At 43.8% G+C, this 24,581-nt stretch overlaps 1 protein-coding gene across 1 annotated transcript in view; it reads left to right on the top strand.

Moving 5' to 3' along the window:
- Positions 1-24,581, top strand: part of AFF3 (ALF transcription elongation factor 3) — a 403,834-nt gene that overhangs the window by 332,019 nt on the left and 47,234 nt on the right. Inside the window, exon 11 of the mRNA XM_065423495.1 lies at positions 17,020-17,185. Within this exon, the coding sequence (XP_065279567.1) occupies positions 17,020-17,185 (166 nt within the window). The remainder of the gene's footprint in view (positions 1-17,019; positions 17,186-24,581) is intronic.

Below are 24,581 nucleotides of genomic sequence, written 5' to 3'. Positions count from 1 at the left end.
GGAAAATAACTTTACAGGGTAATCAAACTTAAAGAGCTTAGAGGAACCCCCTCTGTCTTAGGTTCAAAGTATAGCAAACAAAGATAAGCACTCTAGTAAAAGGTACATTTACAAGTTGAGAAAAACAAAGTAAATCTAAGACGCCTTGCCTGGCTTTTACTTACAATTTTGAAATAAGAGAGACTTGTTTAGAAAGATGGGGAGAACCTGGATTGATGTCTGGTCCCTCTCAGTCCCAAGAGCGAACAACCCCTTAAACAAAGGACACACACAAAAGCCTTTCCCCCCCAAGATTTGAAAGTATCTTGTCCCCTTATTGGTCCTTGGGGTCAGGTGTCAGCCAGGTTACCCGAGCTTCTTAACCCTTTACAGGTAAAAGGATTTGGAGTCTCTGGCTAGGAGGGATTTTAGTACTGTACACAGGAGAGCTGTTACCCTTCCCTTTATAGTTATGACACGCCCCCCAAATCACAGATAGTGTTGGACGTTTGGTTCCACACTGGCTGTGATTTCTTTCCTGGAGCTCTAGGAGAAAACAGAGTTAATAAGACACATGTACCTTTAGACATACTACTGATTATATAAAAACTAACAATATGTTTCATTCCAAGAACAATTGTTAACCAGTTAACTCTGGGAAACTTTCCCGGGAGAGTGCATCAGCCACTTTGTTAGAAGCTCCCGAAATGTGTTGTATTTCAAAATCAAAATCTTGGAGAGCTAAACTCCACCGAAGAAGTTTTTTGTTATTTCCCTTGGTGGTATGAAGCCACTGTAGCGCAGCATGGTCTGTTTGTAGTTGGAAACGCCGTCCCCAAACATATGGGCGTAACTTTTCCAGCGCGTACACAATGGCGTAGCATTCCTTTTCGCTGATTGACCAGTGGCTTTCCCTCTTAGACAGTTTCTTGCTGAGAAACACGACAGGATGGAATTCTTGATCCGGTCCTTCCTGCATTAAAACTGCTCCCACGCCTCGTTCGGAAGCATCTGTGGTTACTAGGAACGGTTTGTCAAAGTCTGGGGCCCTTAGCACAGGGTCAGACATGAGTGTTGCCTTAAGCTGGTTAAAGGCCTTTTGACACTTATCAGTCCACTGAACTGCATTTGGCTGTTTCTTTCTGGTTAGGTCTGTCAGCGGGGCGGCGATTTGGCTGTAGTGTGGTACAAATCGCCTATAATATCCGGCCAAGCCTAAGAAGGATTGGACCTGTTTCTTTGACTTTGGAACCAGCCACTTTTGGATAGCATCCACTTTGGCCTGTAGGGGATTTATAGTTCCTTGACCCACCTGGTGCCCCAGGTAGGTCACTCTGTTTTGGCCTATTTGACACTTTTTAGCCTTAACAGTTAGTCCTGCCTGCCGGATGCGCTCGAAGACTTTTTTCAGGTGCTCCAGGTGTTCTGTCCATGAATCAGAAAAAATGGCCACATCATCGAGATAGGCAACTGCAGATTCTCCCAATCCCGCTAAGAGACCATCTACAAGTCTTTGGAAGGTGGCAGGTGCATTTCGCAACCCGAAAGGGAGTACATTGAATTCATACACCCCTGCCTGGGTGACGAAGGCGGACCTTTCCTTAGCGGGTTCATCTAGTGGTACTTGCCAGTACCCCTTGGTTAAGTCTAAAGTAGAGATGAATTGGGCATGTCCCAATTTCTCCAATAGCTCATCTGTGCGTGGCATTGGATAGTTGTCAGGACGAGTTACAGCATTTAGCTTACGGTAGTCCACGCAAAAGCGTATTTCCCCATCTGGTTTGGGAACTAGAACCACTGGAGATGCCCATGCACTGCTAGAGGGGCGGATTATACCCATCTGTAGCATGTCCTGGATCTCCCTTTGTATAGCCGCTTGGGCATGAGGTGACTCCCGGTAGGGTTGGGTTCTAATTGGGTGAGCATTACCTGTGTCAATGGAGTGGTATGCCCGTTCGGTCCGTCCTGGAGTGGCTGAGAAAATCGGTGCAAAGCTTGTGCACAGCTCCTTTATCTGCTGTCGCTGCAGACGTCCCAGGGTCGTGGAGAGGTTCACCTCTTCCACGCCACCATTCCTTTTTCCTTCATAGTAGACACCTGCAGGCCACTCCGCGTCATCAGTTTCCTGGGCTGTAAACTGGCAAACGTTTAATTCTCTAGAATAAAAGGGCTTAAGAGAATTAACATGGTATACCTTAGGCTTTATGTTGGAGGTGGGGGAGGCTATGAGATAGTTAACAGCTCCTAGGCGCTCCTGGACCGTGAATGGTCCTTCCCACGACGCTTCCATTTTATGGGCCTGGAGCGCCTTTAAGACCATGACTTGGTCTCCTACTTTGAAGGACCGTTCTCTGGAATGTTTATCATACCAGGCCTTTTGCTCTTCCTGAGCATCCTTTAGGTTTTCTTTAGCAAGGGCTAAAGAGTGTCGGAGGGTGTTTTGTAGGTTGCTTACAAAGTCTAGAATGTTAGTTCCTGGAGAAGGCGTAAACCCCTCCCATTGCTGCTTCACCAACTGTAATGGCCCCTTAACCTCACGGCCATACACAAGTTCAAATGGTGAAAACCCTAAACTGGGATGTGGTACAGCCCTGTAGGCAAAAAGCAACTGCTGCAACACTAGGTCCCAATCATTGGAGTGTTCATTTACGAATTTACGTATCATGGCCCCCAAAGTTCCATTAAACCTCTCCACCAGACCATTGGTTTGATGGTGATGAGGGGTGGCAACCAAGTGATTCACCCCATGAGCTTCCCACAGGTTTTTCATGTTCCCTGCCAGGAAATTAGTTCCCGAATCTGTAAGGATGTTGGAGGGCCAACCTACCCTGGCAAAAAAGTCTGCTAATGCCTGGCACACACTTTTAGCCTTGGTGTTGCTTAAGGGTACAGCTTCCGGCCATCGGGTAGCAAAATCCATGAAAGTCAGTACGTACCGCTTTCCTCTGGGTGTCTTCTTTGGGAAAGGACCCAGAATATCCACAGCTACTCGCTGAAATGGGACCTCAATTATGGGTAGTGGCTGGAGAGGGGCTTTAACCTGGTCTTGGGGCTTTCCCACTTGTTGGCACACCTCACAAGACCGGACATAATTAGCAACGTCCTTGCCCATTCCCTCCCAGTGGAAGGACTTCCCCAACCGGTCTTTGGTTCTGTTCACCCCAGAATGGCCACTGGGATGATCATGGGCTAAGCTCAAGAGCTTTACCCGATACTTAGTGGGAACTACCAGCTGTCTTTGAGGATGCCAGTCTTCCTGGTGCCCACCAGAAAGAGTCTCCTTGTATAAAAGTCCTTTTTCTACAACAAACCGGGATCGGTTAGAAGAGCTGAGAGGCGGTGGGGTGCTCCGCGCCGCCGCCCAAGCTTTCTGAAGGCTGTCATCTGCTTCCTGCTCGGCCTGGAACTGTTCCCTTGATGCTGGAGACATCAGTTCCTCCTTGGACTGTGGACTGGGGCTTGGTCCCTCTGGAAGCGATGCAGGTGCTGGGGCTGTTTCCATTGACTGTGAACCGCTGTTCGCTGGTGCACTATGTGGTATCTCAGGCTCTGGCTGAGCCTCTTGGGTAAGGTTATCTGCTGCTTCCGCCAGTTCAGGCTCGCTGGTGTCCTCTGGCATTGGAGTTGTAGATGGGCTTGCAAGCGCTGGACTCAGTGCTGACAATGGTTCTGGTGCTGGTTGCGTTGCCAGTTCCGGTTCTGGGACTGGCTTTGGCTGGGTCTCTGGGATTGGATCCACTACGGCTGTTGCAGTCATTGGCAGGGGATCCGGTTCCACCACCTTTGTTTGGGTCTCTGGTAACACAGACGGGGTCCTGGTGGACGGCTCAGGAACAGGGATGGGGGTGGAAGCTTGCTTAGCCTGGCTGCGGGTGACTATTCCCACCCTCTTGGCTAGCTTCACATGGTTGGCCAAGTCTTCCCCCAGTAGCATGGGAATGGGATAATTGTCATAGACTGCAAAAGTCCACATTCCTGACCAGCCCTTGTACTGGACATGCAACTTGGCTGTAGGCAAGGTTACAGACTGTGACACGAAGGGTTGAATTGTCACTGTAGCCTCCGGGTTGATGAGTTTGGGGTCCACTAGGGATTGGTGAATAGTTGACACTTGTGCCCCAGTGTCCCTCCAAGCGATAACCTTCTTTCCGCCCACTCTCAAGGTTTCCCTTCGCTCCGAGGGTATGAGAGAGGCATCTGGGTCTGGGGTTCTTTGGTGTGATTGGGGTGTAATGAACTGTAATCGGTTGGGGTTCTTGGGGCAGTGAGCCTTTATATGCCCCAGTTCATTACATTTAAAACATCGCCCTGCTAAGGTATCACCGGGGCGATGTTGGTTGATGGAGACTGGTGTGGTGGGGTGAGAAGGCGTCTGGGGTTTCCCTTGGGATGTGGGTGGGGCCTTGGGTTGTCCCCGGTGATAAGGTTTTGTTTCGGCTTGCCCCTTCTGATATTTACTCCAACTGCTACTAGCTTTTTTCTTTTCTGTCACCTCCACCCATTTGGCTCCAATCTCCCCCGCCTCGGTTACAGTTTTGGGCTTCCCATCTAGGATGTACCTTTCTATTTCCTCAGGAACACCCTCTAAAAACTGCTCCATTTGCAATAGGAAGGGCAACTCTTCCGTAGATTTAACATTTGCTCCTGATATCCAGGCATCCCAATTTTTCCCAATGTGGTAGGCATGTCGGGTAAATGACACATCAGGTTTCCACCTTAGGGCTCTGAACCGCCGACGGGCATGCTCAGGTGTTAGCCCCATTCTGATTCTGGCCTTGTTTTTAAAAAGTTCATAACTGTTCATGTGTTCCTTAGGCATTTCAGCCGCCACCTCTGCTAAGGGTCCACTGAGCTGCGGCCTCAGCTCTACCATGTACTGGGTTGGAGTGATGTTGTATCCAAGGCAGGCCCTTTCAAAATTTTCTAAGAAGGCCTCAGTATCATCGCCTGCCTTGTAGGTGGGGAATTTCCTGGGATGGGAAGTGGTACCTGGAGAGGAGTTGTTAGGATGGTCTGATGCACCCTGCCTAGTCCTTGCTGCTTCCAGTTCCATCTCTTTTTCTTTCAGCTCCATCTCTCTTTCATGGGCCTCCTGTTTGGCTTTCTCTTCTCTTTCATGTTTGGCTTTTTCCAGCTCCATTTCTCTCTTGTGGGCCTCCTGTTTAGCTTTTTCTTCTCTTTTATGGGCCTCCTCTTCAGCTTCTTTCTCGAGTTTTTTAATTTCAAGCAGTCTCTGATGTTTTCTCTCATTTTCTTCTGCTTCTAGTCTGGCCAGTTCTATTTTGTTAGCTGCTTCTTTGGTAGTCATTTTCCTGTTTTCTTGTGCTGGGTCACACCCTCTGCAGTTGACTGAAACTGGGATGTATTTAGCTTAGGCTCCTGCTGAGTGCTGCTGAGTTAACAGAGACTTTCTAACTAGCTACTTCCGAGGATGTAAAAAGAAAAAAAAAACAATTCAGCTTGTAAATTACCTTTACCAGATCAAAGTTTGCTCACTGATTGAACCCTTCTCTTAACAAAGCCCCTTGTTAAAAAAACTTAACACCTCTGCCTTCAGGCAAGGAGAGATAAGATATGCATCTACCTTCAGCTCTGCTCTCCAAGCAGCTAGAAGGAAAAAAAAAAATCTCTTACTGGCTTTTGGGTTTAAAACGATCCCACCGCTACCACCATGTCAAGGCTGTATCCCTACTTTGAACTTTAGGGTACAAATGTAGGGGCCTGCATGAAGACTTCTAAGCTTAACTACCAGCTTAGTTCTGGTCCGCTGCCACCATCCCAAAGCTAATTCCCTTTCCTGGGTAGCCTTGAGAGACCTTCACCAATTCCCTGGTGAATACAGATCCAAACTCCTTAGATCTTAAATAAGGAGAAATTGACCCTTCCCCCCTCCTTCCTTTCACCAACTCCTGGTGAATACAGATCCAAACCCCTTTTGGATCTTAAAACAAGGAGAAATCAATCAGGTTCTTAAAAAGAAGGCTTTTAATTAAAGAAAAAGGTAAAAATCATCTCTGTAAAATCAGTATGGAAAATAACTTTACAGGGTAATCAAACTTAAAGAGCTTAGAGGAACCCCCTCTGTCTTAGGTTCAAAGTATAGCAAACAAAGATAAGCACTCTAGTAAAAGGTACATTTACAAGTTGAGAAAAACAAAGTAAATCTAAGACGCCTTGCCTGGCTTTTACTTACAATTTTGAAATAAGAGAGACTTGTTTAGAAAGATGGGGAGAACCTGGATTGATGTCTGGTCCCTCTCAGTCCCAAGAGCGAACAATCCCTTAAACAAAGGACACACACAAAAGCCTTTCCCCCCCAAGATTTGAAAGTATCTTGTCCCCTTATTGGTCCTTGGGGTCAGGTGTCAGCCAGGTTACCCGAGCTTCTTAACCCTTTACAGGTAAAAGGATTTGGAGTCTCTGGCTAGGAGGGATTTTAGTACTGTACACAGGAGAGCTGTTACCCTTCCCTTTATAGTTATGACATTCCTCCATTTTGTTACCTAGGCATTTACTGGCATCTAGTTCATATACCACTTGGCCCTTTTTCCTGGTGATTTGATCCTTCAGTTCAGAATTCAGGCTCCCTAGCTATCTAGTCTGTATCTCTATCTACAGTTTTGTACCACATTTATCACCATGGTACAGTATCTTCCATAGTGGCCAATCCTAACAGGATCTGACCACTAGACAGTGTTATTGCTATTCCTTAATCTGCCATGGCCCTGCCTGACTAAACGGTGTTTTCTTTTTAGCAGTGTTCTTCGATCCTTCCCAGACGATATATCTCCTGCTATAGGAATCAGTCCAGTTTGTTTGCTCACAAAGCCAGGTTGCTATTGTCTTCAGACAGCACCCTGCAGCTCATTCCTAGTGGCTCATTCACTTTCTCTCTCTCTTATCTCTTTTAGAAAATTACAGATCTCCATTCCACTAACTGGTGTAAGGCCTTCCTTTCTGTCCAATGGGAACCCTACTGTAGTTCCTTTATTTCTTCCTTGTCTGAGGGGGAAGAGACCTCACTTCCCCTTTTCTTCCCCAGTGGTCCCAGATGTAAAGAATATTCTTTAAAGCAATGTCTCCCTAACAGGACTGTAAACTTTGGAATCTTCCTCTAGGTGGAAGGACTTGGATCTCTATTACTGTACTTCATTTTTTCTGCTGACCGAGAGGAATCCATGTTGAGCTCCACAACCTCTTATTCATAGCTGAGCCATTTCTTCTTCTATCTCTGACTGATCAGCCAAGTCACCCAAGTTATATGAGTAGCTTTTACTCTGGTGGGGGAATAGATACCCTGACTCCACTCATGCTTACCTTCTTCTGTGAGCCTTAGTAGTCTGATCTCAGATGGGCAGATGAACTTATAACACTCAAGGAGGTGGGGGGAATTGCATGGAGGATGGCATATGCAGCGCCCCATTCTAGTGGGACTAGAATGTCCTTAAACGGTACAATCTTGCTGCCCTCGTTAGGTAGGAGGTGGGGTTTGAGGAACACATGGAATGTGGAGTCTGAAAGTAGCAAACACCCAGAACTTTCTTTTTTTTTTTTTTTACTATAGGGTCTCCAAGAGCTGTAGAAAAGTGCCCAAAGCTTTGATATTGTTTGATATGAAAAATATAACTGATCACTACTGTGAACACTAGTTCTACACATTACATCTACAAATGCTCATGGGTGTGATTGTCTTTTGCCCCCGTGGCATGATGGACCTAGATGTCTCACCCACTGCCCAGGAGATATTGGGAGTGGGAAAATTGGTTACACTCTGGCTCTCACATGCAGTAAAATTGTTAAAGCTGTATAGCAAGTTAATTGATTAACTTACCCTCTCCACTCTCTCTCCCCCTTGCCCATAGAACATGAAAAAACACAATGGTCATTGTATGCCGTCCAACCCACCTTGCCAGCTCTGTGGGTGCCAAGCACCATGAAGCTGAACTGGTTTAAACAAAAATGACAGAGTAATATAAAGCTTGAAAATACTTTAAAATACTATCGATGTATGATGGGCTACAAAGAAAATTCTCTTTTCCATCCTGAGACCTTGTGAGGAGGCCACACAAGTGATGAGCAACAAGGCTGATCTCAGCCAGGACATCCCTTCTTGTCTGCTTGCTGGAGAGGGAAAAAAGAGCACTTTGAGTGATGATGCCACTGCAGTCTGCTTGGTTTGATAGCACATTAGTCACAATGAAAGAGGATCCTCACATAAAGCACATCAAAGATTTGGAGAGTATATCCTAGCTACGGTTTTAGATCTCTGATTCAAAGGCACCATGCCTGCTTTCCTCCCAGCATGTGAGGTTGGGCTAGACCACTACTGAAGATTCTCAGATATAAGGTTCCTAACTGTGTACAAGAGCAGATTAATGAGGAGGAAAAAGAAAAGACAGTCTGTGGGGAATAGATGAAGGAGAAATAACAAAAGCCATCAAAACCCTCAAGTCATAGGGAGCCGATATGCAGTACTATGTTATTTTTGGTTGAGTTTTCTTCACAACTTCTTTCACGTGCAACCCATTCTCCTTCACCCTCAGAAAAATCTCTTTGGAAATGGCTCCCAGATTTATTCTGATAAAGGGAGGATAACTGGAGTTGATAGAGTATCTCTGTGTGGTTTCAAAGCCTATTGTAAGTCCTCGGCCCATTAATCCCGAGAAGTGCATATGAAATGTGGACACGGTCTGTAGTTTTTTCTTTTCATGTTACAGTATTTACAGCTTTTAGGAGACTAGTTATTACCATTGAAAAGACATTTGAAGGCCCATTCTGTAAAGAGTTAACTTTCCTGGACCGGGGAATCTTGCTGCTCATATTCAGCTGATGCAAGGTCAATGACAAACACACTGAGGAAGTCGGAGTTGCTTTATTTTTCTTCTGAGCAGGTCAAATAAAACACTGCTGATGCTCCATTTATCTGGTGAGACCTGCAAACACTTGGCAGCTGAGGAAAGCATACATTGGAATCTGGCACCAGGCTCCCAGCACAGCTGTCAGCCTGCTGACTAATCACTTCATCCTAAATTAATGCAACTGCAGGTTTTTAGCACCCTTTCATCTCTCAGACCCCGGCACACACTCTGTCTGATAGAATGATTGATACTAATGATGCCATTATTAATTTTTTTTTCTCTTTTGGCAAGAGGGTACTTATTTTGGCTGGCTTCTTCAGTATTTTTCTAATTCTTACAATGTCCTTTCAAGGTGGGAGCTGTCATTTCACACTGCTGCTTCTAGTAACAATCAAACCATATAAGAGGGCCCTAAAAAAGGTTAGACTGAATTTCCTTGTTTTCTGTGATTTTGAGAGATTTTTTTTTTAATATTATTTTCAGTTTATTTTGGTTCGGGGAATTAATATTCTAGCAATTACAAGCATCATAAATGCTACAAACCTGATTCTGTAAGGAGAGCTGATTTGCCATAGGTTTGCATTATTAGATAATAATAAAAAAAATATGGAGATATACCTATCTCATAGAACTGGAAGAGACCCCATAGGTCATTGAGTCTAGCCCCCTGCCTTCACTAGTAGGACCGATTTTGCCCTAGATCCCTAAGTGGCCCCCTCAAGGATTGAACTCTCCACCCTGGGTTGAGCAGGCCACTGCTCAAACCACTGAGCTATCCCTCCCCCTATGCTTAAACACTTGCAGTCTTGTCAGCAGAAACTATTGAAACAACTCCCAAGGACAGTGTTAAACTATAGGTGGAGTCTCTGAACTCTGTTCTTGGCAGCTGTACTTTATTAGCTGCACTGTGCCAGGGTGGCACTGCTAAGCTAATGCAATACTTTTACAGAAGCATAATATATTGTGACAAGCCAAACAACCTCCAGGACTCTCACTCATCATGACTTCCATTCCAATCTCATCCATTATATGAATGAAGTATGAAAACATTTCTCTGTTTCCCAAAGATATTAATAGACTCATGGGAACAGTTCTGCTGAAGAAAGGGAAGTGATTAGATCTGCTTTGCGTGTTCAGTCCCAAATAGGATGCCATGGCAGGGCTACCCACTTTGTCTTTAGTAAACCATTTTTTAAGAACAAATAGCATTTTTGAAAACAATTTACTTAGATACCTAAAATCAGTCATTAATGTTACCACAGGATATATCAGCAAGTAGATAATTTGCTGACCATGTAATAATAATACCTTGTTTCTGTACTTCACTTTCTATCTGAAGATATCGAAGTGTTTTATAAACAATAATGAATTAAACCTCATAATACACTGTAAGACAGGTAAATATTATTGTCCCCATTTTGAAGGTGATGAAACGGAGGCATAGAGAAGTCAATTAGCCAGATCAGGATCACTCTGGTAGTCCATGGAAGAGCTGAAATTAGAATAGAGGGTTCCTGATTCTCAGTTTTGTGCTTTAGCCTCAAAGCCATTTCTCATATATTAAAACCTGGAGACAGTTGGTGATCTGCAGATGGGAGCACTGAATAAGTTTCCATCAGAGATGCTGATAGGCTAGCATTCCAATACTGTTCCTTTGTATTCTACTGCCTTCTAGAACCAGTATTTCAAGAAATTATGTTACAGCAGTGTAATGGCCCAATCCTGAAGTACAAAGTGATGAGCATGTTTTAAATAGATAGTCAGTGAAGGGTATTTGAAAGATACATGTGGATGCTAGCAAGAAGAGGGCACTTCCATTGCTGCCTGTCTCTGTGATTCATTGCTAATTATCAGCACTAGGAAATTCCCAACTGCGTGCATGGGAGACTCTCACTATCTTTAGTGCCAGGCATTAATGATAATGATACAAATTTTGGCACAAAGCTGTCAGTTTGTACTTTGAGGAACTACCATGCAGAATTTGCTCCCCACAAAGAAGGAGCGAACCATGTGCTGTAATGGCCCCCAATTGGTTTTAAGGACTGGGAAGAATGCTACTGTACTATAGAAGCATGTATCTGGGGTTAGGGGAGAGGGAAAAAAATGACTCTGGAAGCAGGGTTTCTTTAACGTTAGGGGCATATTTTATCACAGAGTCTGAAACATTATTACCTATTGTGGGCCAGATCCTCAGCTGGTGCAAATGGATGTAACTTAATTGAAGTCAGTGGAGCGATGTCAATTTACACTAGCGGAGGATCTGGCCTTCTGTATCAAATGGTTGTTTTCTTACTGAAACTCTTGTCTGGCATATTTTTCTTGATTTTTAATCTTCTCCAAGGCCAGCAATAGATTTTCTGGACCCTTGGAACATTTGAAATCTCTTTACTCCCTTCTCCAGGCTATTTCCCACATCTTCGATATTCTCAGACCCAGAGCAACTTCTTTTCCTGGTAACACATTTACTTCTCAAAACTGACCTGATCCCCAGCAGTGTCATTTGTTTAGCAAAGGCAGCTCTTCTCACTCCTTGTTCCAGTGGGGTTTTTTTTTCCACAGAGACTCCTGAAAATATACATGGGCCAGAATGTTCCCTCTGACATAGTTTATCTCAACATCCCTCTTTTATTGAAGCAAATTATCACTCTTTTGCTGGCTTAAAGGTTGTGGCAGTGTTGAACATTAAATAAGATCTTACTCTATCCAATTTTACAGTGAAATTCAAGGCTGATTTCTTACCTGCAATGTTTGGCCAAGATCCTAGAAAACATGGTGGCACATCTTGAAGGTAATGATCTGTAAGCTAAATTGCAGCCTGCCCCATTCAGGGTCATTAATGATGTGCAAACCATAATGGATAGAAGTGTCCTATCCTTCTTGGTGTTTTAAGATCCATCAGCGTCTTTTGGCGTGTTGGGTCATCAGATCCAGTTGAACCAGCTGAAGAACAGGTTGGCTATGACAGTTTTATTATAGTATTATGACAGTATGTAATAAACTGCATATTGGTCATACCCCATTGGTTAGTCTCAGTCTCTTGAGAATTCTACTTGTCACTTTTCATGTATTTATTTCTATATTTTTGTAGAGCCATTTCTCTGGTGCTCATCATGGTAGCATCTAGTGGCTGGAACACTTGTGGAGTTTCCCATGGGTCTGCTCTGGCTGTGATAGTTTTCATGCTGCTTTGTATATGGGCCTTTAGAATCAGATTTAGAACAAGAATAGTTTAGATTATCACTGCTATGCAGATGACACCACTTATATTTTTTCAATTTCCAGACATGGAAATTAATATACTATACAGTGTCAAAGGGACTGTCTTACTGAGCAAAACAGCAAGTTGCAAGCAAAAATCTGGATAAATTTAAACCTTAGCAAAGTGAAATTATATAGATCTGTGGGGGTTGAAAGCAGGAAGAGTGCACATTTTCCTAGCCTTCCCAGTCTTTGATGGGAAGATGTTTCAGAGGGTCAGTCTGTCATGTAGCTTTGGCATGATCCTTGATCAGGGTCTAACACTGAAGTTCAAGGGCCTGATTCTCCACTCTCTTGCAATCTTGGTTATCATTTGTAGCTCTTCAAAGTGGAGATAAAATGCTACCAAAATGAAAGGCACTGGTGAAACAGGCTCTAGAGGGTCAGCAGTAGTCAGAACTGCTTTATTTCCTTTGAATCAATTTAATAATATTGCCAGACTGTACCGCTTTCTCTGGCATCCTGACCTGATATCCATAATGCATGTCTTTGTTACCCTGAGCTGGATTACTGCAATGCATTCGATGTTCTTCTGTCTAAGAGTCACGTATGATTCCTTGCTCACATGGACACACGCTAGCTCTCATCTGAGCTAGTGTGCTAAAAATAGTAGTATAACCACAGTAGCACAGGCAGCGGAAGTACCATGCTAGCTGCCTTGAGTACAAACCCGCCTCAACCCTTGGGTATGTACGTGGGGCTGTTAGCCACAGCCTGTGCTACCACAGCTAAACTGCTATTTTTAGTGTGCTAGCTCAGATGAAAGCTAGTGTGAGTATGTCTACTTGACCTGGGAATCACACCTCTAGCTCATAGTGTAGACGTAGCCTAAGTACCTTACTGAGCTTTTGGCGCCCTCTGTAGAGTAATGTCTTGCTCTCTTAGGACAATCAGAGTGGGTATTCTCATGACAGGGCTTTGGACGGGTAGTTACTACCCATATTTTTGTTTAGTTGCTTAAAATAAAAATACCATTTCCAACATGCAATAATTGACTCTAAGACATAAATCCATATACTGTTGTTTGTCACAAGGATTAAAATGCATGTCTATGTTTTATTTTGACTGCATGGTCTAGCATGCTTAAACAAGAGAAGTTCAAAGTAGCATTCATTGAACCATATCCATGGTCGATGGTTTTTAAAAAGAAAGTAAAAAGAAACATGCAAGTGTTTTTATACTGAACCACCAAAGTCCAATGAACACTTTTCAAAATCATGGTGCATTCACAGCCCTGGAGATAGTAGGGGGATAGGAGATTATCACAGTATCAATTGAAATAGAAAAACATTTGTGTAGTTTATTATTTTTTTTTTTAGCATATTGGCTACCATTAGAGCTGCAAATATAGATTTCCAGATGTTTGTGAAGAGTTCAAGAGTTATATTTTATACGTATGGCTGTAGTAATGATTTCTATTCAACAGCCTAGAAAAAACATTTCATGTCACAACAAGAAAGAAATATTACTGCTTTTTATCCCTCATCCCCTGTCTAGGAATTCTGAATACTTTAATCAATGCCAAACAAAAATGATGGGCTAGAAATTAAAACCACAACCACCAGAGGCAGGACATAAATGTGCAGATGTTCTGTGATGTTGAAGAAGCTTGTCAGACAGACACTGACAATGATTTTCTGAGAAGGACTAAGAATCTATTAAAGTAGGACACTCTCAGAACACTGGCTCCCTAAACCACTCCGTCAGAAAAAGCACTTGTCTTTTCACATTTCCTGAAAGAATTGTCACATTGTGACTTACTTTGTTCTCATTTCATTAGCAAGGCTAGTAACTAGAATCTATTACTGTAAGTAAAGAAAGTGAGAAATGCCCATCTCTGATTTACTGGACCTATCACATGTGCACACTACTGATTGGTCCCAAAGTAATGAACAAACTTCAGGAGTCCTTTTCCAGTCAGCCTTATTATTTCAAGTATCTATGTGTCTCTTATCACTGCTCTACAAATGGGTGCCCTGAAAATTTTGTGTTTCCCACATTTAACCAATTAAACAAGGAGATATTACAAATAATAGTAAAACCAACAACTGGTGAGTTTTTAAAGGCACTCCCTGTGTCTGGGTACGTCTGGACATGATAATAAACACCTTAGCATAGAAAAGGGATTGTATACTCTCCTTTACTAGTCTCTGCTGCATTAGACTATCTAAGTGGTATGGGCCTCTGTTATTGTAAAATTTCTGCCTCTGAAAGGGGATCCCTGATTGGAATTCTTAGGCAAATGTAAATAAATTCCAGCTGCTCTCGCTTCATTCGCTACATTTTATTTATTGTTTTAATCAAAACACACAGGGCCAGATTTCCTATGTGGTCTGGTTCCTTTCTGCCCCCAGGCAGTACAAAGGAGCTAGATACTGAGATGAGAATTCTCCCAGTGCAGGGAGGCTCAGTTATCATAAAGCCAATGGAACCAGCTCCTATGCCCGGTCCTGGGTAGGAGACATGCCAAGAGGCAGGAAGACAGTGCTTAATTTGTGCCAGGACTTGCCAGGGCCGAGCTGTTCATAGCCCCAGCACCTCTGGGTTTGCTGCGTCAGTTATGAAAGTAAAAAAATTACTTGCACCCCGGCACCTAATTGCTTGAGCCCTGGCACCTTTTTCATTACAAATTAACGACTGTAGGAAGGGGACATATTAGGGGTGGGAGGGAACATGGCTACAGTGCTGCTACACTGGTTCATATCAGGCAGATGGTCCTTTGTGGACCTTTAACAGCTGGCCTAAGTGAGAGCAGCCTGCCGGGGCAGGGACCAGGAGCTCCACAGAGCAGAGAATCAGGGAGCTATAACTGGCTCTCTGACTGCCTTTCCTCTTTCCTACACTGAGTGGATCTCAATTTAGGAAAGAATCTTACCCATAAATTTCTTGTCTCAAAAGACTTGGCTCAGGTATCAGATCCTTGCTTTCTGGATGGAATTAATGGATGAAAAGAAAGCACTAGATGTCGTATATTTGAATTGTAATTAATTATTTGAGACGAAATATCTCTCAAAATTAATTCATATTAGCTTGGATAAGGAGACTATGATAAGACCAGATATGGATTGAAGGATGTAAGCAAGGGTAATGATAAACAGTGGTGTTCTGAGCTGGGAGAATATGATTACTGGGATACCAGGGTGTTTGGCTTGGGCTCATTTAACATCTGTATTAATGGTCTGGAAGAGGAAGTGAACAGCCATTTAATTCAGTTTGCATTTGATACTAAATTAGGAGTTGCTTCAGACACCAGTGAGGACAGAGAAATAAATCAAAGGCATCTGGAAACATGGGCAGTAAATAACAAAATGAGATTCAGTTTGAAAAAAATGCAAGCTAATATCTGTGGAGGGAAATCATCCAAAATGCACCTATTCGGTGAGAGAATCCTGGAAGCAGTAATTCTGAAAGCGATATAAGGGTATTATTGGGCAGCAAACTACATGAGTTTCAAATATGATATTACAGCCAAAAAGTCAGTGTAATTTAGCTCTACATATGCAGGAGGTGTGTATCAAGGAATAACAAGGAAATAGTCCCTCTTTATGTGGCTGTGGTGAGAACACACCTGCAATATCGTGTTCAGTTTTGGGCTTCCCGTTATCAGAAAGATACAGACAAATTGGAAAGAGTTCAGAAAAAAGCCATAAAAATGATCCAGCACCTGGAGGTAGTATTGACTTATGAGGAAAGATCAGAGAAGCTACATATGTATAACTTGGCTGAGAGATGGCTGCCAGGGGACAGAATAACAGTCTACAAATATTTGAAGGGTGTAAATACCAAGGGGGGAGGAGAATGGTTTAAGGTGATCACTCTGAGTAATGAGTTTAAATAATAAACAGCAACAATAAGTTAGGAGGACAAATTTAGACTGAATAGTAGGAAAAACGTATTGCAGTGAGCTCTGTTAGGCTGCAGAGTAGTTTCCCACGGGATGAAGTGAAAGCTCCATTCATATGAGTCACGTAAAACCAGGCTGGACAAATCACTCGAAAATGTACTGTACTGCAGAGAAGCCTCCATTGCCTGGGGAATGTGTTGGATGACTCAATACGTAGGTCATTTCCATCTCAGATGTTTATGGCTGTCTGATACTTTAATATGTGTGGTCAATTAGTTACCTATGAAAAGAATATATTTTCCTGTGGTCTGTGGCTCCATAAATTTAATGACCCAATCCTGCAAAAACTTACGGACGTGCTTAACTTTTAAGAATCTAAGTCATCCTATTGACTGCTCATGTGTTTAAGCATATGCTTACGTGTTTGCAGGATCAGAGCCTTAGATCTAGCAGAGGTCTGTGTAAATATAGCTGTGCATATAGCTAACTAAATCATCTCTATTTAACTAATACATGGAAAGAATACAAAAGAGTGGTGTCAGCAGAACGCTCCAAAGAGACATTACTCTATGGGGTTTTTTTTTAATTGACCAGTGACAAGTACTATGGAGTACATGCCAGTTTACTAACTCTTAATCTTTGCCATCTTACTGCTTTCCCCTCTGGGCTAATGAGTATTCAGTAGACACTGTGAGACTGTTTTCTATATTCTGTTTTTTCTAAAATTTGATCATTTTAAACGGTCGGACTTGACATGTACTCTTCAAACTTCTGTTAAATATGAAAAAGGCAACCGGAAATGAAAATACGATCCTTTTCTCATAGAAGGAAGAGCTGCTAATGGTGTATTGGTATGGAACTAACATTCAACTTGGGTATTTTTGCCATTAAAAGAAAGTTATTTTCAACCCATCTGACCACTTATTTTTAAAAACAGCAAAGCCCAGGTTGCCAATATTCAGACAGCTGTGAGCTAGCCCCCTAAAAATAGCAGAAAGTGGAACTGTTATTTTTTTGTTTGTTTTATGTTGTTTGTTTGTTTTTCTTTCCCCCTTGGTGGGTTGTGCGTGGGGCTGGCAGCATTGTCGTGCCGCAGCCCAGTAGCAGAACCTCGGGGCTCTCCAGCAAGAGGTCAAGCAGCAGCAGCTCCAGTGAATCCGAGAGCAGTTCCGAATCTGACTCAGAGAGTGAAAGCAGTTCCAGTGAGAGTGACGGCAGCAAGCCCTCTCATTACTCCAGCCCAGAGGTAAGGACTCCTGTGCTTTGTGATTCAGGGTGGCAGCCGAGCTATTACACCCACTAGGGCTCTTAGCTAGCCAAGAAAACATAGGGAGGCTGTGGGGAGGCCAAAAAAAAAAAAAAAAACAGGAATGGGGGAGGCCCAGGGATCCGCTGCCCATTCTGAAATACATTTCTCAACAAAAGCAAACACAAAAAAGATATGCCAACTAGGAAAATGTGATCTAGATTAAATTACTATAAGGTGGATGCATAACTGATTTAAAGACTGTATTCAGAGTAGTTATCGATGTTTCACTGTCAAACTGGGACAACGTATCTATTGAGATCCTGCAGGGGTCTGTCGTGGGTCTGGTACTATTCAATATTTTTATTAATGACTTGGATAATAAAGTCAAGAGTATGCTTATAAAATTTGTGGATGACACCATGCTGGGAGGGGTTCCAAGCGTTTCGGAGGATGGAGTTAGAATTCAAAATGACCTTGACAAATTGGAGCATTGGTCTAAAATCAACGAGATGAGATTCAATAGGATATGTGCAAAGTACTACACTTGGGAAGGAAAAAGCAAATGCACAACTACAAAATGGGGAATAACTAGCTAGGGTGTAGTTCTTCTGAAAAAGTATGTGACGGCTCTAGAAGATCACGAATGTAATATGAGCCAACAGTGTGATGGAGTTGCAAAAAAGGCCTAATATTCTGGGATGTATTACCAGGCATGTGGCATGTAGTAATTGTGCCTCTCTAGTTGGCACTTGTGGGGTCTCAACTGGAGTTCTGTGTCCAGTTCTGCATACCACATTTTAGGAAAGATGTGTACAAACTGGAGAGAGTCCAGAGAAAAGCAAAAAAAACCTGATAAAAGGTTTAGAAAACCTAAGGGAAGTTTAAAAAACAAGACATGTTTAGTCTTGAGAAATGAACAGTGACGGGGGAGATATGATAACAGTCTTTAAATATGTTAAGGGCAGTTATAAAGAGGACTGTGATTAATTGTTCCCCATGTCCACTGAAGGTAGGACAAGAAGTAATTGTCTAAATCTGCAGCAAGGGAGATTTAAATAGCTATTAAGCAAAGCTTTCTAACTGTAAGGGTAGTTACAGTCTGGAATAGGCTTCCAGGGGAGGTTGTGGAAACCCCATCATTGGAGGTTTTTAAGAACAGGTTAGACAAACACCTGTCAGGAATGGTCTAGGTATACTTGCTCCTGCCTCCGTGCAGGAGGCTTGGCTGGATAACCTCTTAAGGCTGCAAACAACCTTACATATTCCCCTGACCCACACACACCTAGACACACAAATATATGTAAAAGTATTCAAAAATCCAGCATCAAGACTGTAAACACATTCCAACCCCAGACAGGTAATTCCCCTTTACCATACGACACAGGATCATGACAACCGTGTCTCACAATCTCTCCTCATCATAAAGAATTACATTCCCTTATTATAAAAATCAAAATTACAGTATGTATGTTATGTAACATTTTGGCACCAAATACAAAAGTTCCAAGAGCATACTGTAGCATGTCTCCCTTGTTTTTTTTGTTCTTCTTTCTTTACTCAACAATTTTCTTGCCTTCTCTCGGCCTCTCAGTATTTTTCAGATTCACTTTCAGTTAATTTTTGGTTTCTCCTTTCCCCTCCCCCAAATCTATTCCTCCGGCCTTCCCTTTTCTTTTCTCTTTTTCTACATTCCTGGGCTCTCCTTGCCCCTCTCCCTCTCTTTACTGTTCTATTTCTTCCTCTCCCCATTGGTCTCCTTCCACTCAAATTCTCACCCTTTCCCTGCAGATTCTATCCTCTTTCTCCAGTTCCCCACTGTGGACATCTGCCTTTATGTCTCAATCTTTTCCTTCCATATGGAGTCTCCACACACCTACAAATTGGGAGGGAGGAGGCAAGAAAAGGAGAAGGGGGTCGTAGGCCAGCAGGGGGCAAAGAAGGAAGAAACAGGGGGAAAGACCAGTGACCTGCTGTGAGGAAATGGAGAAGAAGGAATTGGTGTGAAGGGAAAATACAGCATGGTGGGCACCCACATAAACCAAAATGGAAGTGTGTGTGAGTCCGTGTCTGTACGGCATGGAATTGAAAATAGTTAATTCTCTTTTCTTCAGGTAAAGAGCATAAGAGGAGGGAAGTTAATTGACCGAGTCAGGCTAGAGTTTTCATGATGCTGGGCAGAAAGGATGTTAATTAGGACCAGAGATCATGTGAACTTGGAGGAACTGGCTCCCCCAAAGTATTTTTCACACGTCCTCTCAAAATCTGTAGGGCTACCTCTACGTGGGTTGAAGTTATAGATAATTGTGGTCATCAGGTGATTGTACTGTTCTACCAGATTGTTGGTCCCTTGTCATTAGAGCATATAGTTTGAGGGCATATGCTCTAATGAGCCTTTCGAGGGCATGCTCAGACTGTAAAGGTTTCAAAAGTTTTCATGGCTGCAGTAGTTCTGGGGAAGGCCATGACTTTGACCTCAATGAGGTGATGGTTGATCCAGCAGAGCAGGACCTTTGTGATGTCCTCAATGTCCACTGCTATATCAGGTCCAGCATGTATCTGTCTGTGTGTGCAGGTTCAGAGACTGCCTGTGTGAAACCTATGATTTTTCTAAAGGACAAAAAATCGGTTGCTAGTGTGTCTTTGTCAATGTGTACGTAGAAGGGATCTCTCCAAGAACGATGGACCTGGTTGTTCCAGCTGGGCATCAGGTCTATTAGTCCATATGGGACATTTCTAGGGATTTCATATGGAGATCTGTAGACTATAAGTCGTCTTAGGTTCTTTTTTTCCCCTCACCTCAAAGATCATAGGCACATATTCAAAGGTTTTTATTTCTGGGGTGGGTCATCTTCTTCATTTAGAGGGAAAGAAGATTGCTGCGCCACCTCCTCTTTTATTTTTCTAGCTCATTTGTGGATCTTTGTGTATGGAGTAAGTGAGGTAGAATAGGGTCAGAGGTAGCGTCCAACCAGGTTTCAGTGATGCAGGTCAGTTCAGAGGTCTCATCCAGTTTCAAATTGTGAGTGGGGCTAGGTAACAGAGTACTAGGTACAAAGGCCTGAGTCAGCCCTCTTCACAGCAGCCCCAATCAGGCAAAGCAGATTGGAGCTGACTATGCAAGGCTGTGCCTAATTTGTGGGCGGGGCAGGGCAGAAAGGCCAATTAAGCCTTTAGCCAAGAGCCCACAAATAGGCACAGGAAAGAAGAGCACAGGGGGGAAGCGGGCAGTAAGAGGGAGAGAGACATTGCTCTCCTCTGCCTGGGAAAGGTCTTAGGTATGCTGTGAAGGCGGTAGGATGCGACTGTAAATAAACTGCACAGGGTGTTGAACCAGCAAAAGGGTCTCCGCATAATTTGTGGACTGAGACAGAGGCAGGATCAAGGCAGCCCTGTTACAGGCTAGTTTTGTAGGCTGCCAAACATGCACTCAGCATCCAGAAGTTGAGGCTGCTATCCTCTCTCTCTCTATGGAGGCCATGAATGAGTGTGCTGGTAGAGGGACTGACTTCATGTGCCTAGTTGAAGGACTGCTATGTGTGGCATCCTTGAGTGAGGTCTGTTCATCCCAATGACAAGTTGGGTTTGGGATGGTGAGGGATAACTGGATCTGAAGTCCCTTGAAGGGACTAAACTTCCTACTCTCCAAATTCTAGAAGTCTGGCACTGTTGTGCTTTCCTCCTATAAGTTAGCATGGTGGAATTGGTTAGAAGTCTGCAGGAGTAATAGATTGCGGGGGGGTGTGGTGTAGGAGAGACAATTGTAATTGGTTGGTTGGCTGTTTTGGGGAGGGAAGGGCAGGTGCCCTGGTGCCATCTAGTTGAGGCTTTAAGCTACTAGCATGTAGTTTCCAGTTATCACTCCATCCCTCCCACAAGGTTTCTTATCCCCACCCCTGGTGGACCTTCCTGCTTCCCAGGCATCTCACTTTGAGTGGCGCCTCCCACCCCTCCCCCATAGATTTCCCCCTTTACCTCTTTCCCCACTCACCTCTTGGAGAGGATTCTCTGTTTTTCATCCCTCCCCTGTCACTGGAAATTTAAGCAGGGGGAGAGAGTGTTAAGGCAGCCTCCTCTCCGAGCCTCCTCCAATTCCCACTGTGCAGTGTGAGACTATGTATCCTGACTCTTTAAATCTGTAAGTAGGAATAGGGGCTGAGAAGGTTTGCAGTAGCATTAGGGATAATAAAGTTCTACTAACACTCCTTGTTCAGTGTTAGAAGAAAACCTGATTCTTTCTGTGAGCCTTTATCATTGTCACATGATCTGCTGCTATGAAGCATGGGTTGGAAGAGGAGCTGCTGGGAGAGAAGTGGCAAAGCAGCTGCATGGGACAGAGACACAGTGGCTGCTACAGCACAGCTGACTCTAGTGACAACAACACAAAAGACATGGATTTCTCTGTCCTGCTTTGTACTGAACCAGGCCCAGCCACTTGGAAAGGCTGTGAAGACTAAATGTCCCGTTCTGCTTCTCTGTACTGACTAACATACACCAGTTTTCTTCTTTTCAAGTGTACCTATAAGTATTTTTCTGTGACACTATCATCCCAGGAGGTAATATTGGGCCTTAGGCCCTGGCCAGCATCTGTCAAAGCTAACAAGATTTGCAGGGCTCTGCCCTCCCCGCATCAGCAGGGTGCAACATACTGACCCTGCAATGAGCACTGTGGTTTTGGGCACTGTTGGCTGAGGAGCTCCCTGTATATTCTTGGTATTCCCTCCGATCTTATATATCAGTGTCATTGACCCACTTCTCTTCTGCTACGTCTACACCACAAGCTACGGGTGTGATTCCCAGCTCACGTACACATAGCGGCGCTAACTCTCTTCTGAGCTAGCACGAGTATAAATAGTGACGTAGCCACAGTACCACAGGGAGCAGCAGCACCGAGTGTGAACCCACCTGAAACCCATGGATACGTCCTCAGCCTGGCTAAGCCTTGCCACCACTGCCTGTGCTACTGCAGCTACACTACTGTTTATACTCACGCTAGCTCTTAGTGAGCTAGTGCCAGCACATGTATACAAGCTGGGAATCACACCCCTCGCTCATAGCATACGCAGAGTCTTTATATTAAGTAAATAAAAAGAGTGTATATATCTAGGTAGATTGACTAAAAGGTCATTAGGCACCTGTCTCTTCCCCAGATTTGTTTCCCTGTTAGATTTAACTCTTTTTTCATCTTTTCTCCTTTTTGACTGTTTTGTTTTTCAAACAGTTTTCAGCTTCCACAGGCCCCTGGAGAAGCCCCAGTTGTATTTTCTGGTTGGCATACTGAGAGTTAAAGATGAGTTTGCCACCAAACTAACTTTGGACATGTCCTTTACTTTTGGTAGTGGGACTCATTGGTTTTTAGCTTCCACACACCTGACTTTGTTAGGCAAACATTCTCGGGTTCCAGGACTGAAACCCTGGCCTCAATGGCAAAACTCACCAGGGCAGGAACCATCTCTCATTATGTGTATGGATAGTGCCTAGCATAAGAGGGCCCCTGATCTCAATAGGGGCTTCTTGATAAGCAGTATGGTAATGCAAATGATAAATAAGAACAACAGAGAGTGGCTTTACTTCTTAAAAGAAAAGGGCACCATGCTGCATAGGGCCTACTATGCTGCCTAGTCTCTAAGTCCCTCTTTCCAATAGTAAGTGCAGGAGACACCATAGTTTTCACAGAGCTTGCCCCTCTGCCCCCCAATCCCTTCCAGAGAACGTGCATTGGAGGCTTCCCCTGGATCTATGGCCCTTGTGCCTCCAGCTGTACTTTGTAGACTCTAATATAGGGATCAGCAACCTCTGGCACATGGCTCGCCAGGGTAAGCACCCTGGCGTGCTGGGCCGGTTTGTTTACCTGCCACATCCACAGGTTCGGCCGATGGCGGCTCCCACTGGCCGCGGTTTGCCGCTCCAGGCCAATGGGGGCGGTGGGAAGCCGCGGTCAGCATATCCCTCGGCCCGCGCCACTTCCCGCAGCCCCTATTAGCCTGGAGCGGCGAACCGCGGCCAGTGGGAGTCGCGATTGGCCGAACCTGTGGACGCGGCAGGTAAACAAACCGGCCCAGCACGCCAGGGTGCTTACCCTGGCGAGCCATGTGCCAGAGGTTGCCGATCCCTGCTCTAATAGATCTGAGTTTTAGAGAGACAGTGTTTCTGAGCAGCTGTGTCAAATCCTTCTGGTTTCCCCAAAGGAGCCTAGCAGAGGAATGAGTAATTTAAAGTAGGAAAGGTTTGTGATCCAGTGCATACAGACTCTTTAAATGCTGCAAACACAGACCTTTTCTTTCTTCTCCATTTGTCTGATTTTGGTTGTCAGACAATTGTCCATCATCTTTTGTGAGGTAGCCACTTCGATCTACCTGGACTTAGGCAGAAGATAGACCAATGTTTCTGTTGAACCTGGTCATCCAGGTCATCACAGATTTCACACAATTAAAAACTCCCCAGTGCAGTGGGGGGAGTATAGAGACCTACACTTTTCTAAAGAGAGCAGAATATTCCCCTGACTAATGCTGTGCTGGCCAATGCAAAGTGGGGAACAGAGGTGATATAAGTTGAGTGCCTTATGATTTGCTCAGAGGTCACTGTAATCCAGTGGATCAGGTGTGGGCCAGGTTCTTTCCCCACCCTCCACCCCCACAAATAATTGAAATTTCTGGGGGGTACAACATGAATTGATGAAAAGTTTCCAGTGAAATTTTGCAAACATTTTTGCCAGTTTCACCCTACCAATCATTATCACATCCCATTGCAAAACAGTCTGCCTTAGTGAAAGCAGGTTCTTGTATATGATTTTTCAATTGCAAAGCTTTTCAGTTGGATACATTAATTGAACAAATAGATTCCAATTGTATATTGACTTCATTGGTGCCAACTGCAAACATTCAAAAATCATGTCAAGCCCCCAGAATCATCAGATTGGCTTGCAAATCACGAGAGATTTTTATTTGAGATCTTTTTATTTACCTTTTGTTTTTAGGGTTCACATTTACAAGATTTTTTTCCCAAAGCATGAGTTCTAAAAACTTTCCTTTTAAAAAAATGAAAGCTGGGATTATTTACCTAATCAATGATTCCAAGAGCTGGAGCTTTCAGAAAAGTACTAAATATCATGAGCTCATGATAAAATTGGGAGAGTTGGCAACACAATTTGTACTAGAGGGGTTTTGCCTGAGGCACTACTATTTAGGGGGCATGTACATTGGTGGCAGAGTGGTAGACAGTGGAAGTACCACTACTGGGAAGCACCACGTTGTAAAATCATGTCACTCAGCTGTTCCTCATTGTTTTCGGATGATGTAATTTTGTCTCTGAAGTATGAATTGTGAGAAACAGAGTTTTAGAGAATGACAATATCTAAAACTGGAGGAGGGGATCGTAAGTGCAGCCACATACAAAA

This window comes from Emys orbicularis, chromosome 1 (genome assembly GCF_028017835.1).
Source record: "Emys orbicularis isolate rEmyOrb1 chromosome 1, rEmyOrb1.hap1, whole genome shotgun sequence".
Taxonomy (NCBI): Eukaryota; Metazoa; Chordata; order Testudines; family Emydidae; genus Emys; species Emys orbicularis.
The sequence above is the reverse complement of the archived record's forward strand: the minus strand, read 5'-3'. Positions and strand labels throughout refer to the sequence as shown.